This window comes from Halichoerus grypus, chromosome 6 (genome assembly GCF_964656455.1).
Source record: "Halichoerus grypus chromosome 6, mHalGry1.hap1.1, whole genome shotgun sequence".
Taxonomy (NCBI): Eukaryota; Metazoa; Chordata; class Mammalia; order Carnivora; family Phocidae; genus Halichoerus; species Halichoerus grypus.
This window is the reverse complement of record NC_135717.1, coordinates 3,933,060-3,946,681: the sequence shown is the minus strand read 5'-3', so window position 1 is coordinate 3,946,681 and position 13,622 is coordinate 3,933,060. Positions and strand designations below refer to the sequence as shown.

Genomic DNA, 13,622 nt, shown 5'->3' with positions numbered 1-13,622 from the left:
GAGACGGGGCTTGGGGGGTAACTTCTGAGGGGTTTGTCTGGGGCCCCCCACCACTACCCAGTATTCCAGGCAGCACCTAGCTCTGTTCTCTGAGACCCCTGCCCCTAAGCCCCGCCCCTAGCCTTCTGGTGCTTCTAGTTGTGCTGTGCTCCCGCCTGACCCTCTTAGGCCCTTAAAACAACCCTGGCCTCCACCCCGTTCACAGATGACGAAACTGAGGCTCAGGAAGGTTAGTCAATGGCCAGGGCGAGAGACTGTGAATTCGGTACCCTCTGTTTCCAGAGTGTGCCCTCCTCCTTGGCCTGGGGGTTACCGGGAGCCCCTCCGGGACCCCGCTGCTGGCTGGCTGGGTGGAGGGGGCGCGCGCTCACGCCCACGCTCGCTCTCTCCCGCAGACGGCTTCTACCTGCCCGCCCCGGGGGCTCCGGGCGCCCTGCACTCTCACGCGCCCTCCTCCAGGACCCCGGGCGGCCACTCCTCCAGCGCCCCGGCCAAAGGCTCTTCGCGGGAAGGTCCAGCCAAGGAGCGGGCGGGCCGCGGCGGGGAGCCGCCCCCGCTGTTCGGCAAGAAGGACCCGAGGGCCCGCGAGGAGGCTGCGGGGCCGCGCGGCGTGGTGGACCTGACCCAGGAGGCGCGGGCGGAGGGCCGCCAGGACCGCGGGCCCCTGCGCCTCGCCGAGCGCCTGTCGCCCTTCCTGGCCGAACTGGGGCCGCCGCGCGGGCCGGGCGCCGCCGCCGAGTGCAAGGGCAAGAACCCGCCGCCGCCGCCGCCGCCACCGCCACCGCCGGCGCTGAGCCTCTGCAACGGCGCGGGCGACGCGGGGCTCCCCGCGCTGGTGGCCAAGGAGGCGGCGCGCCAGGACGAGAGCGCGCGGCTGCGGCGCGCAGAGGCCCTGCTGCCGGGGCCGTGCCCCTGCCCCTCGCCGCTCCCGCCGCCGCCCAAGGGCCCGCCCGCGCCCCCCGCCGCCCCGGCCGGGGCCTTCGCCGCGCCGCAGCCGGCGTCCGCCGGCGTCTACACCATCTTCCCCGCGGCGGCGGCGGCGGCGGCAGCGGCGGCGGCGGCGGCGGCGGCGCGCGAGCCGGGCCGCGAGCACCGCGTGGTGGCGCCCACCTTCGTGCCTTCCGTGGAGGCCTTCGACGAGCGCCCGGGGCCCATCCAGATCGCGTCGCAGGCGCGCGACGCCCGGGCCCGGGAGCGCGAGGCGGGCAGACCCGGCGTCCTGCAGGCGCCGCCCGGGTCCCCGCGGCCGCCCCCCGACCGGCCCGAGGCGCTCCGCGAGAAGAACTCGGTCATCCGCTCGCTCAAGCGGCCGCCGCCCGCGGAGGCCCCGCCGGCGCGGGCCGCGCGCGCCTCCCCGGACGCCAGGGCCTACCTCCCCGCCAAGGACCTGCTCAAGCCCGAGGCCGAGCCGCGGGCCTGCGAGCGCGTCCCCCGCGGGCCCGCCGCCGCCCCCCAGCAGGCCGCCAAGCTCTTCGGCCTGGAGCCCGCGCGGCCGCCGCCGCCCCCGCCCGCCGGCCCTGAGCCCAAGTGGAAGCCTTTCGAGCTGGGCAACTTCGCCACCACGCAGATGGCCGTGCTGGCCGCGCAGCACCACCACGCCAGCCGCGCCGAGGAGGAGGCGGCCGCCTCCAAGAAGGCCTACCTGGACCCCGGGGGCGCGCTGCCCCGCGCCGCGGCCGCCTGCGCCAGGCCGGGCGCCGACGTGCACGCCGCGGCCCACGGGCCCGGGGAGGCCTCGGCCATGCAGAGCCTCATCAAGTACAGCGGCAGCTTCACCCGCGAGGCCGTGGCCGTGCGCCCTGGCGGCTGCGGCAAGAAGAGCCCCTTTGGAGGCCTGGGCACCATGAAACCCGAGCCGGCCGCCACCACCGCGGGCGCCCCGCGCGCCCAGGCCCGCCTGCCACACCCGGGGGGCCCTGCGGCCGGTGGAGGCCGGCAGCTGAAGCGGGACCCGGAGAGGCCCGAGAGCGCCAAGGCTTTCGGGCGCGAGGGCTCCGGTGCCCAGGGAGAGGCAGAGGTGCGACACCCGCCCGTGGGCATCGCGGTGGCCGTGGCCCGGCAGAAGGACAGTGGCGGCAGCGGCCGGCTGGGGCCTGGGCTGGCAGACCAGGAGCGCTCCCTGTCGCTGAGCAACGTCAAAGGTGGGTCTTGGGTCCCACCTCTCACCTTCTCCACGCTCCGCCCTCGCCTCCCAAATCCCGTCCACCTTTGCTTTCCATTTCTCCCTGTCTCGGTCCCCTTGCACCCCCTTCTCCCCGCCCTCCTGCTACCGTTTGTCCTTCATCCACTTGTGGGCTGTGGCTACTGTTTAAAAGTTTATTGCTCTTTCCATCATGCGCATAGAAAAATGTGTAAAATGCAGGAAGGGAGGAAGAAGGAAAGGGGTTATTACTCTCTTTTCCCAATATCCTGAACGCTTCCAGATCTTTCCCTGGATTCATTTTCCTTTGTGATGTGCTTGTACCGGCAGGGTTCCTAGAGCACACCCAATGCTGGTCCCTGCGTTCTTCACGCTTACAGTGTGGGTTTTCTCCCTCTCTCTTTTGTGAAATCTTTATATAATTTTTTCACGGCCTCTACTATTCTGTCTAGAGCACACACCATAGTTCAGCCAAGCATTCCTCTCGTGGGCGTTTTTTTTCCCTTCTTTGATGTTTTTGTGTTTAGAACGTTGCATTGAATATTTTTGTGCGTTTCACCTTCCTGATATTTTGAGTCGTTTTCTAAGAATAGGTTCCTCAGGAACAGGCTGGCTCCAAGTCTTCAGTCCTCAGTCTTGGAGGGAGTAACTGCCTTACCTAGTTCATTGTTCCCTATACGTAGTGTGGGACCTGGCGCTTAGTAGGTGTTTGGTAAATGAGCGAATGAGTGACCGAGTGTGATGGGTAGAAACTGGGTCCCTGTGTTCTCATAGATCTTGACGTCCAGTACCTTAGTGCCTAAAAAAGACTACTGCTAATTTCGGTGGGAAGAATGGTGCGTTTCTTTAGATTATTGCTGAAGTTGAATATTCTTCCAGAATGTGGTCAATTGTGTTTTCTTTTTGTCCCTTGCACATGCGCTGTGGGAATGGGATTTTGGAGGGTTGATATTTGTGGCATTTTTGTTGGAACCGTGGACTTGGTCTGCCCGTTGTTGAGCCAGGGACCCTTCCTATAGGTTGGGTGGGCACTGGGCTGTAGCCCCCACCTGGATGGTGTTCAGTGTGTTGTGGTGTGGGGTTGGCAGACTGGGGTAATGGCCCAGGAAGGCTGCTTCCCCCTGTCCTTGCTCTTGTGACTTCGCAACAGTCAGCCTGGATTTCTTCTTCCTTGTGCCTCTGTTTCCAGTGTCCGGCCAGCTTCCCATACTCAGCTGGTTGCAAGCTTAGGCTTCAGCCATGTCCTGGGCCCCTGTCTCTGGCAGCCACATGGCCCCCTTCCCTGCACCTCCCAGACTCTACTCCCGGAGGCTGCCTAGGCATCTGGGGTGAATGTCTCTTGCGACCCCGTCCCTTTCTTGGTCTGGCCCCGCTGTGCCCACCTGTGCTGACTGCTGGGCTTTAGCCTCGTTCCATGGTGGGTGGCCACTGTCCTGTCCCAGCCTCCTAGACCCCCTGTCTTAGCCCTGCTCTCCTGGGTGAGCGCAGTAAGGCCCAGGGCCGCCCCGGGACTCCTGCTGGCCCTCGCCCCACACATGTGCATGCACGCTGTAGCTGCAGAGGCGCTTCGTCCAGCCTAGAGTGAGTGACACTTCACGGATGTTTGTTGAATGACTGAGTCCATGGTTCTTTGTGGAGCCTGACCAGGGAAGCCTGTCCTCTGACCCAGGGGGGCTGGCCCGAGGCACTGCCTCATTCTGGGATTGAAGGAGTGGATGACAGCCCTTGGTTAGAGGTGGCGGGCTTGTTGGTGGACAAGCCCGTGTGCTAGGATAGAGGCTTGCACCCGGGGACCCCTCTGGGAGGCCGGAGATCTCTTTGGGTCCTTTCCCTGAAGGAGTGCTCGTGTGACATGGTGTTTCACCCCTGTTGGGGGCTCACAGTCCCCAGAGTACCTGCCCGTGTCCACGCGGTCCTGTGAGAGAGAGAATGTGTGTTTGAGTATGTGTGAGAGAAAATGTATGTGTGTGAGAGCAGGCATGTGAATGTGTGTGAGACCGTGTGAGCATGCGTGATGGTGTGTGTGTGACTGTGACAGGGTATGTGTGACATGGACGGAGCGTTGACTGTGTGTGAGAGAAGGTGTGTGACAGTGTGACTGTGTGAGGTGGTGTGTGTGAGACAATAGGTGTGACTGGAGTGTGAGAGAATGTGTGTGATGCTGTGTGTGACAGCGTGTGTGTGAGAGAATGTGTGTGCCTGTGTGTGATGGTGAGTGACTGTGACAGTGTGCGAATGGGTGTGTGAGAGAACTGCGTGTGAGACAGAGGTGCGTGTGAGAATGTATGTGCCTGTGTGTGATGGTGACTGACCGACCGTGACAGTGTGTGAATGAGTGTGTGAGAGAACTGCGTGTGAGACAGGTGCGTGTGAGAGAATGTGTGTGCCTGTGTGTGATGGTGAGTGACCGTGACAGTGTGCGAATGGGTGTGTGAGAGAACTGCGTGTGAGACAGAGGTGCGTGTGAGAATGTATGTGCCTATGTGTGATGGTGACTGACCGTGACAGTGTGCGAATGAGTGTGTGAGAGAACTGTGTGTGAGACAGAAGTGCGTGTGAATGTGTGTGCCTGTGTGTGATGGTGAGTGACCGTGACAGTGTGCGAATGAGTGTGTGAGAGAACTGCGTGTGAGACAGGTGCATGTGAGAGAATGTGTGTGCCTGTGTGTGATGGTGAGTGACCGTGACAGTGTGTGAATGAGTGTGTGAGAACTGTGTGTGAGACAGAGGTGCGTGTGAGAGAATGTGTGTGCCTGTGAGTGATGGTGACTGACCGACCGTGACAGTGTGCGAATGAGTGTGTGAGAACTGCGTGTGAGACAGGTGCGTGTAAGAGAATGTGTGTACCTGTGTCTGATGGTGACCGACCGTGACAGTGTGTGAATGAGTGTGTGAGAGAACTGCGTGTGAGACAGAGGTGCGTGTGAGAGAATGTGTGTGCCTGTGTGTGATGGTGACTGACTGTGACAGTGTGCGAATGAGTGTGTGAGAGAACTGCGTGTGAGACAGAGGTGCATGTGAGAGAATGTGTGTGCCCGTGTGTGATGGTGAGTGACCGTGACAGTGTGCGAATGGGTGTCTGAGAGAACTGCGTGTGAGACAGAGGTGCGTGTGAGAGAATGTGTGTGCCTGTGTGTGATGGTGACTGACCGACCGTGACAGTGTGTGAATGAGTGTGTGAGAACTGCGTGTGAGACAGAGGTGCGTGTGAGAGAATGTGTGTGCCCGTGTGTGATGGTGAGTGACCGTGACAGTGTGCGAATGGGTGTGTGAGAGAACTGCGTGTGAGACAGAAGTGCGTGTGAGAGAATGTGTGCCTGTGTGTGATGAGTGACCGTGACAGTGTGTGAATGAGTGTGTGAGAGAACTGCGTGTGAGACAGAGGTGCGTGTGAGAGAATGTGTGTGCCTGTGAGTGATGGTGACTGACCGACCGTGACAGTGTGTGAATGAGTGTGTGAGAACTGCGTGTGAGACAGAGGTGCGTGTGAGAGAATGTGTGTGCCCGTGTGTGATGGTGAGTGACCGTGACAGTGTGCGAATGGGTGTGTGAGAGAACTGCGTGTGAGACAGAAGTGCGTGTGAGAGAATGTGTGCCTGTGTGTGATGAGTGACCGTGACAGTGTGTGAATGAGTGTGTGAGAGAACTGCGTGTGAGACAGAAGTGCGTGTGAGAGAATGTGTGCCTGTGTGTGATGAGTGACCGTGACAGTGTGTGAATGAGTGTGTGAGAGAACTGCGTGTGAGACAGAGGTGCGTGTGAGAGAATGTGTGTGCCTGTGTGTGATGGTGACTGACTGACCGTGACAGTGTGCGAATGAGTGTGAGAACTGTGTATGAGACAGGTGCGTGTGAGAGAATGTGTGTGCCTGTGTGTGATGGCGAGTGACTGTGACAGTGCGCGAATGGGTGTGTGAGAGAACTGCGTGTGAGACAGAGGTGCGTGTGAGAGTGACCCTGTGTGACGATGATAGTGCGTGTGACTGGCAGTGACATTGTGACCGTGTGTGACTGTAGGAGTGTGAGCGACTGTGTGACGTTCTATGTGGCAGTATGTGTGACTGACCCTGACTGTGACTGTGTGTGAGAGAATGTGTGTGAGAGAGACCCTGTGTGATGGTGACAATGTGACAGTGTGTCCGATAGTATGTACGAAAGTGACGGTGTGTGACTGTGACAGTGTGTGACTGAGTGACTCAGAGTGACAGTGTGTGACGGTGTGTGTGTGACAGAGTGTGGGGAGGGAGGGAGGACCCGACGGGTTTGGGAGGAGACATTCAGGCGTTGGTCTGTCACTGCCAGCCATTGAAAAGTAGGCAGCTGGGTTCTTTTCCTTAATGCAGTTCCCATAAGAAGTAGTGGTTTTCCCCAATACTGGCACCCTTGGGGGAGGGCAGGAGTTGGGGGCACCCCCTGGCCGAGGGGCTGGTCGGCAGCCTGCATCTCCTGGTCTCTTCCCATCTTCCCTGTCTCCTTGAACTTTTGGGGAGAGCCTTCTGGTCAGTGGATTCAGATCCGGCCTTTGCCTCATCAGCTACGTGACCTTAAGCAGGAGGCCTGAACCTTCCGGGCCCCGATGTCCACGCTGACCATGCGGCTGCTGGGCACATAGTAGGGGCTTCGTAAACAGGCCTGCCTTGTCTTTGCTCGTGTTCAGCGTGTTGGGGTCTGAGAGCTGCTGACAGTGTCCATGAGTCCTAGATCCTTCCGGAGAAATGCCCCTGGGGGCCCACATGGGCCCAGAAATGGACCAAGGACAGGCATGACCTACAGCCGTGAGCCCCAGTGACCGGTGGCGCGTGCCCGGAAGCCCAGCACAGCCGCTGTCCTTCAGCGGGCGGCCACGGGCGAACCCGGTCGTTAGCGGGAGCCTGCAGGCCCCCAGCAGCCCCTCGCAGGAGGATCTGTGGCTCTCGCGGCTTCCCCCGTAGCGAGAGTGGGCTCTGCGGCGGTGAAGTGACTGGCCCAGGGTCCCTGGGCTGGAAGAAGCAGGCTGAGTTTGAACACTCGGTCCAGGCCTGTGGCTCCTACCTCTTCCTCTTGCCTGTTGGCGTCACCCCTGTGGTGGAGGCATCGGGGGCAGTGGGGGTACGCCCGTGTCGCCCCAGGCAGAGCTGGGGTCGCACAGGTGTAAGCAGCAGTGACGGCCCCCGCTCCTAGAGCGTGCTCAGTCGGCCTGAGCTGGTGGCAGCCACGTGTGCCCGAATGTTCACGGAGGCCGTGGGAACCAGGCCTCAGTCCCGGCCTCGGCCTGGATTGGAGAGGCTGTGGCCGCGTGGCTCCGGGTCCCGGGGGCAGGGCTGCAGATGGGTGACGACAGCTGTGCCGCCCTTTCCTGAGCACCAGTCCCGTGCCCGCTGTGTGCGAGGTGCGGGAGGCTCAGCGGGCAGGAAGACACGCTCAGGCGCCCATCCCAGCCAGGAAAGCCTGCTTGTCAGGCAGTGCTGGGACCTGGGCAGTGCGCTTTGCCTTCCTGTGCCTCAGTTTCCTAATCTAGAGTGGGACGAGGGCTGGGACCCACCTCCTGGGTGATGACCCCCGAGTGAGTGCATGGAGAAGATCTAGGGTCCTGCCGGGCACAGAAGGGCTGGGGTGAGGTCTTGTGGCTCTGGGACCGGCCCCACATGCCTGGCTCACGGAGGAGCTGATCTCCCACCAGCCTGGAACTCAGCATGGAGGAGTGACGGGCCCTTTGGTTCACTCTTCCTCTGGTTTCTCCTCCCACGTCGAACAAAATCTGAACCACGTTCCCTTCCATAGCCTCCAAGACCCTACAGTTTGTATCCACCTCTTCTGTGGTTTCATCCCGAGCACCTCTCTTGCTTAGTATTCTCTCTAGCCACCACAGTTTCCTTGATGTGGCACACTTCTGCCCCAGGGCCTTTGTACTTGCTATTCCTGCTGCATAGCTCATTCTTCCTGTAGATATCCACAGGACTCCTTTTTTTCCTTTCTTCATTCCCCTGCATATTTATCGAGCGGCTTCCCTTGTGCCGAGTGTTATGTAGGGAAGAGGTGCACAGCCAGGAGGGGGACTTCTTGAACCAGAGCGGTACATAGGCTCATGGAGGAGGCAGATGGTGAACAAGCAGCAAGCAGGATAGTAGCACGTTGTGGTTAGCACTGGGAGGGAGGCAAATAAGGGAGCTTGATGGAGGAGAGGTGGTCAGGGAGGGCTTCCTGGAGAAGGGGGCATTTAAGCTAAGCTGTCGGGAGAGGCTGAGTAGTCTAGGGTAGAGCTGTAGTCCAGCCAAGCCTGGGGTGAGGTAGTGGGGGCATGTCACAGTTCTTCAGAGACCAGCCAAATTTGGAGGGAGCTGTCTGGGGCTCTTGACTTGAGTGACCTTGGGGCTGCTGGGTGCTCCAGGATGGGTGGGCCTGCAGCCAGGTTTGTGGTGGGAGACGGGGCCTGGGATGGGAAGCCACTGATACCCTGAGCGGTTGGTGACAGCCATGGCAATGGAGAGGCATCGGGCCAGAGGACAGTGGACTTGGAGCCAGGCTACTCTGTGGGCACTTGTCCCTTTCGGGGACTCCAGGAATTAGTGCCAAACCCTGTCCCTGAGTCCAGGGTGGCCCGGGGAGTGCGAGGCCATCTCCTTTGGAAGAAGGAAGCTGGGGCACACACGCTGATTTCCCAGCCCAGCCGCAGGACTCCGGGCGGCCCTCCACACTTTGGCCCTGCCTGAAGCCCGGGCTGCCCTTCTGGACCTCACTACCCGGGGGATCCCTGAACAGGGCCCCTTCCAGTCCTTCGTGAAGTGGCCAGGGGGGCTCAGGGTCCCTTTGGATATAGGAACCACATTGACACCGGAGGCCAGGGGCACGCTGGCTGGGTCTCACCCCAACCTGGCCGTGGCATTGCTCTCCCACTGAGGGCCTCTCCCCTGCCTGGCACGGGCAGGGAGGGCTTGCAGAGACTGAGCTGGCGTACACGACGTCTGCTCGGTGCGTTTGCCGAGCGCGGCCTGCATGAATGATGTAGCGGGCGGCCGGGGATGTACCTCGGTGTCCCACAGGGGCAGGCTGTGAAGCCATGCGCTCTCTTGCCCGCCCTCACTCCGGCCTGGCCGCTGGATGCCCCCGTTGTTGACATTGCTCCACTGAATGCTCCCTGCGCTTCCCGTCGGCCTGGCCCACCTCTGGAACTTCCGGGCCGTCCTCCTGGTGCTCTCGCTGTCCCAGTGTCTCCAGCCGCCTCTGGGACGTGCCCTCTCCCCAGTGCTAGGCTGCTGGCTGTCCCCCTTTGGACTCGGTCCATGGGCATGTGGGCTTGGGTCGCCGCCGTGCCCTCTCTCGGGGCTCCTGCCCTTCGTCTTGGGGCTGACAGGCTTCCGCCTTCCTGAAAGGACAGGGAGAAGCCCTTAGACCCCTGAGCCTCTCCTGGGGGCTCTGTTCTTTGCTAGCTCCTGGTTTTGGGGGTGCAGAGGGGAGAAAAGGGGAGATGCCCGATGGCAGCATTCCAAGTGGGGTCCTTGCCCACGAGGGCCACGAGTGGGGGGGCCGCTGCTGGACCCCTTGTCTCCTGCACAGTGGTCAGACCTGCATGCCGGGGGGGGGGGGGCTGGGAGTGGCTTCCTTCCCGAGCACACCTCCCAGTGCCGCTGGGTCTCCCAAGATGCGGGTGAGAGAGCCCCAGCCCCAGTGCGTTTCTCTTTTGAGGAGAGCCTCAGGTGCTTCCGCCTCCCGTGCCCCAGCCTGGCCACCGGGCTGCCACACGTGTCCCGAGTTCTGGCTCACTGAGGAAGAGGGGCTGGGGCAGGAGCTGGAGGAAGGTGGCAGGGCGAGGGGAGACAGAGCAGTTGGTGGGTGCCCTCCACAGGCTCCTGCCCCCCCAACCCCCTTTAGTTCAATGGCTGAGTGCCAGGCTGGGCTCGGGGACCCGCCTCCTGTGCTCTGAGGGGTCTCGGGGGGCCGGGCAGCTCATGGGCGGTACAGCGGTCCCAGCCTGGGTGGGTGGTGCATGCTGGGCACCAGGGCAGGGACGGGGGAGCCCCAGTGGCAGCTCCCACATTTTGCACTCATCCCCACGTGGATCGTGTTTTCTCTGGTTTTATTTTCCCGTCTCGATTTTAGAGAGATGAGCCGTATGTCTGCAGCAGCCAGAACCGTGATGGGACCTCAGTGGCGCTTGAGGGTGGCGGCTGATTCCCTGGGACCTGGGTCTGGCTGTGCCGCTCTTTTGGCTGGGGGCTTCCCCTCCGTCCTACCCACCCCGCCCCCAGCGTTTGGCTTGCTGCGCTGGTGGGGGCTCCCCGTGCGAGTTACAGATAGGCCCTCTGCGGGCCGTGGGGGGGCCTGGTGCCGAGGACGTCTGGCCAGGCGGGGGGCTTGCTGGGGCCCGGGGCTGGGGGCTCACCGCCTGCCCGCTCCCCTCAGGGCACAGCCGAGCCGATGGTGACTGTGGGGACGAGAGGACCAGGCACCGGGAGGAGCGGCTGTTGGGGGCGCGGCTGGACCGAGACCAGGAGAAGCTGCTCAGGTGAGGGCTTGGGGGCCACCCGGGGCCGGGGCGGGATGACCCTACGTGGGCGCGCGGCCTCTCGTCCCGAGAGCGGGAGCCACCCTGGCCCATGACCCTGATCCTAGGCCAGATGGCCCCACAGCCCCTCTCCAGCGAGTGTGGGTCCCCCCTCCTGCAGGAGGCCCTTGGGGCCCTTCTTTTCTGAGCCAGAGCGGGTTCCTCTTTATGCTGGGTGTCTGCTGGGTATTCGGGGTGACACCCCTCCTCTCCCACATGCCCTGGGCCCACGGGGCTGCTGCCAATGCCTGTTTCCCTTCCAGAGAAAGTAAGGAGCTGGCTGACCTGGCCCGCTTGCACCCCACCAGCTGCGCTGCTAACGGCCTGAACCCCAACCTCATGGTGACTGGTGGCCCATCACTGGCAGGCTCCGGGCGCTGGTCTGCCGACCCCGCAGCCCACCTGGCCACTCACCCCTGGCTGCCCCGCTCGGGCAGCACGTCCATGTGGCTCGCTGGACACCCCTATGGTAAGTGTGGGGTGGGCGACTTCGCCCTTATCTGGTGGTTGAGGATAGAGTGGGCCTGACGTGTTTCTTGCCTGGAGCTCGGGGCTGGTGGCCGGTGCTGGGGCAGGACTGTGGGACCCACGCCCAGAGCTGGCTGCTGTCTTCCTTTGTCTTCCTCGCTTCCTCTCCCCACACTTCAGCTCCCCTGTGTGTCTGAAGAGGGCGGTTACTACGACACCCTCCTTGTGGGGGTCCCTCTGCTGAGCCCATTTGGAGGTGGTGCCCAGGGGTGGGTGGCTGTGGACATGCTTGCAGCTTGTCAGCCCTCGGCTTCCTGCATGGAGGCCTCAGGAGGTGGGGTCTGGGGAGCGGACAGAAAGGGGGTGGGCCTGGGCCCCCGGCCTCTGGCATTTGACGCAGGCCTGGATCTCTCCTAGGCTTGGGCCCACCACCTCTGCACCAGGGCATGGCACCTGCCTTCCCGCCTGGCCTGGGGGGCTCCCTGCCGTCGGCCTACCAGTTCGTGAGGGACCCCCAGTCAGGGCAGCTGGTGGTCATTCCCAGCGATCACCTGCCTCACTTTGGTAAGTGGTGGCCTTTGGGTGGGGGGCAGTGGCCGTGGCAGCCTCACCTGGAGAGACTGACCCAGATGCCAGGGGCCTTCTTTGGGGGGTGGGGGGTGTCCGGCCAGGATAAGGGGGTAGGAGGCAGACCGGGGCTTCGAGGATGTTCTGATGTCCGTGGTTTCCCCGTGTCATAAAGCCATCGGGATCCTTCTTTTGATGAGCTCCTACCCAGAGCCAGTGCAGGCTTTCCTGGGGCCTGGACCCCCCACCCTGGCGCCTCCCATCCCTCGGGAGTCCACTTGGCAGCCCACTGGGTGTGGGGGGAGGAAGGGCTTGGAGTCTCCGTGTCGGCACGCTCCCGCTGTAAGGGTCCTGGGACATCCCACCTGGGGTGTGCACGGGGGCCCTTGTCCCCTGGGCCCGGGAGGTGGGTGCAGAGGGAGGCCCGGGCCAGCCCTGCCCCGCCTCTGGAGTGGGCCGACGGGGGCGCTGGGCGGCGGGTGCAGCCTCACTGTGCGTCCTGCCCCTAGCGGAGCTGATGGAGCGGGCCACGGCGCCGCCGCTCTGGGCCGCCCTGTACCCACCGGGCCGCGGCCCCCTGCACCACGCCCAGCAGCTGCAGCTCTTCTCCCAGCAGCGCTTCCTCCGGCAGCAGGAGCTCCTGTACTTGCAGCAGCAGGCGGCCCAGGCCCTGGAGCTGCAGAGGAGCGCCCAGCTCGTGGTGAGTGGGGGGGCGGCCGCAAGGGGACCAGAGGCAGAACCTCAGCAGTTACGAACTGTGAGGGAGAAGAGGTGGCAGGGGCTGGTGGTCAGGGAGGGCCAGCTGGAGGGGGGAGCATCTGCCCACAGGCCCGAAACAGTAGACCACGGACAAGCCCTTCGGGCAGAGGGAACAATGTGAGCAAGGCCCAGAGGCGGATGGAGGCTGGCAGGGGCAGGGTGCGGGGAGCAGCGGGGAAACCGAGGCAGGAGAGGCCGCCTGCTGGACTGGGGAAGTTTGCATAGGACGCTGAAGAGATGCCAGAGCTCCGGCTGTTTCCTGAGCCCAGCCTGACCACCTCCTCGAGCCTGCTGGCCGGGCTGCCCGCTCCGCGTCCCGGCTCCCTTTTCGGGCCGGGGCTGGCCTCTGACCGCCACGTGGACTGATCCCGTAAGATGGGAGACACGAGGGGTTCCCTGTGTGGGTGTACTCCCAAAAGCCCGCGGCCCTCCTGCCTCCTTGCAGGCGTTCTAGGACATCTGTCCTCTGCTTGGCCTTGTCCCTTTTCCTTTGTGTAGTGGCCACTCCAGAGGAGTCGGCCGAGGTGGCCCAGGCAGCAGGCAGGGCCCGGGGTTTGAACCTCAGCTCTGGCATACCTGGCTCTGTGCCCTTGGGTATATGACTTCACTTCACTTCGGTTTCCTCCTTGGGAAAGTGGAGATGGTAGTAATTCTGCGTCATCAGGATTGTTCAGTGAGATTGAGTAATCAGGAGAGTGGCTGGTGCTGGGAGCATTTCTTCCCAGTGTGTTTTCTCTGTTGATGGCCTGGCTCCCTGGCCCTCCCCTGCCCCATGAGCTCTGGCTGTCCTCAAGCAGCCCCCTCCCATTGCCTCAAAAGGCATCAAATGTAGGAAGGGCCCCCCCCCCAGGCATTTTGAGACCCAAAGGTGATAAGGCAGGAGAGCACTCAGTAGGTAGTGAGTTTTCTGTGAATGTAGGTATTCTAATGCCGTCATAGTGTGGGGAGTGGGGCGGCTCCATCATCAGGAGCCTCATGCCTCTGCCCTGCCTTCCCTGTCCTGACTGTGAGGCTCCCAGCAGGGCCAGGGTCTGAACTGCAGGCCCCCCCAACCCCCGCAGCCCCATCTGGGGTTCCACAAGGAACGCTGTGGTTGTTACACGCGGGTCATGGTGGAATGTCCATAGCAGGCTGGGAGGGTGGGCAGCCTGCACCCTGGACCCCGCTT

At 62.7% G+C, this 13,622-nt stretch overlaps 1 protein-coding gene across 6 annotated transcripts in view; it reads left to right on the top strand.

The window, feature by feature from the left end:
* Positions 1–13,622, top strand: part of TNRC18 (trinucleotide repeat containing 18) — an 87,549-nt gene that overhangs the window by 25,407 nt on the left and 48,520 nt on the right. For all 6 annotated transcript variants that reach the window (XM_078074278.1, XM_078074277.1, XM_078074274.1 and 3 more), the window contains 5 exons: positions 396–2,141; positions 10,519–10,621; positions 10,924–11,129; positions 11,546–11,692; positions 12,205–12,395. In XM_078074278.1, coding sequence (XP_077930404.1) covers positions 396–2,141; positions 10,519–10,621; positions 10,924–11,129; positions 11,546–11,692; positions 12,205–12,395 — 2,393 coding nt within the window. The remainder of the gene's footprint in view (positions 1–395; positions 2,142–10,518; positions 10,622–10,923; positions 11,130–11,545; positions 11,693–12,204; positions 12,396–13,622) is intronic.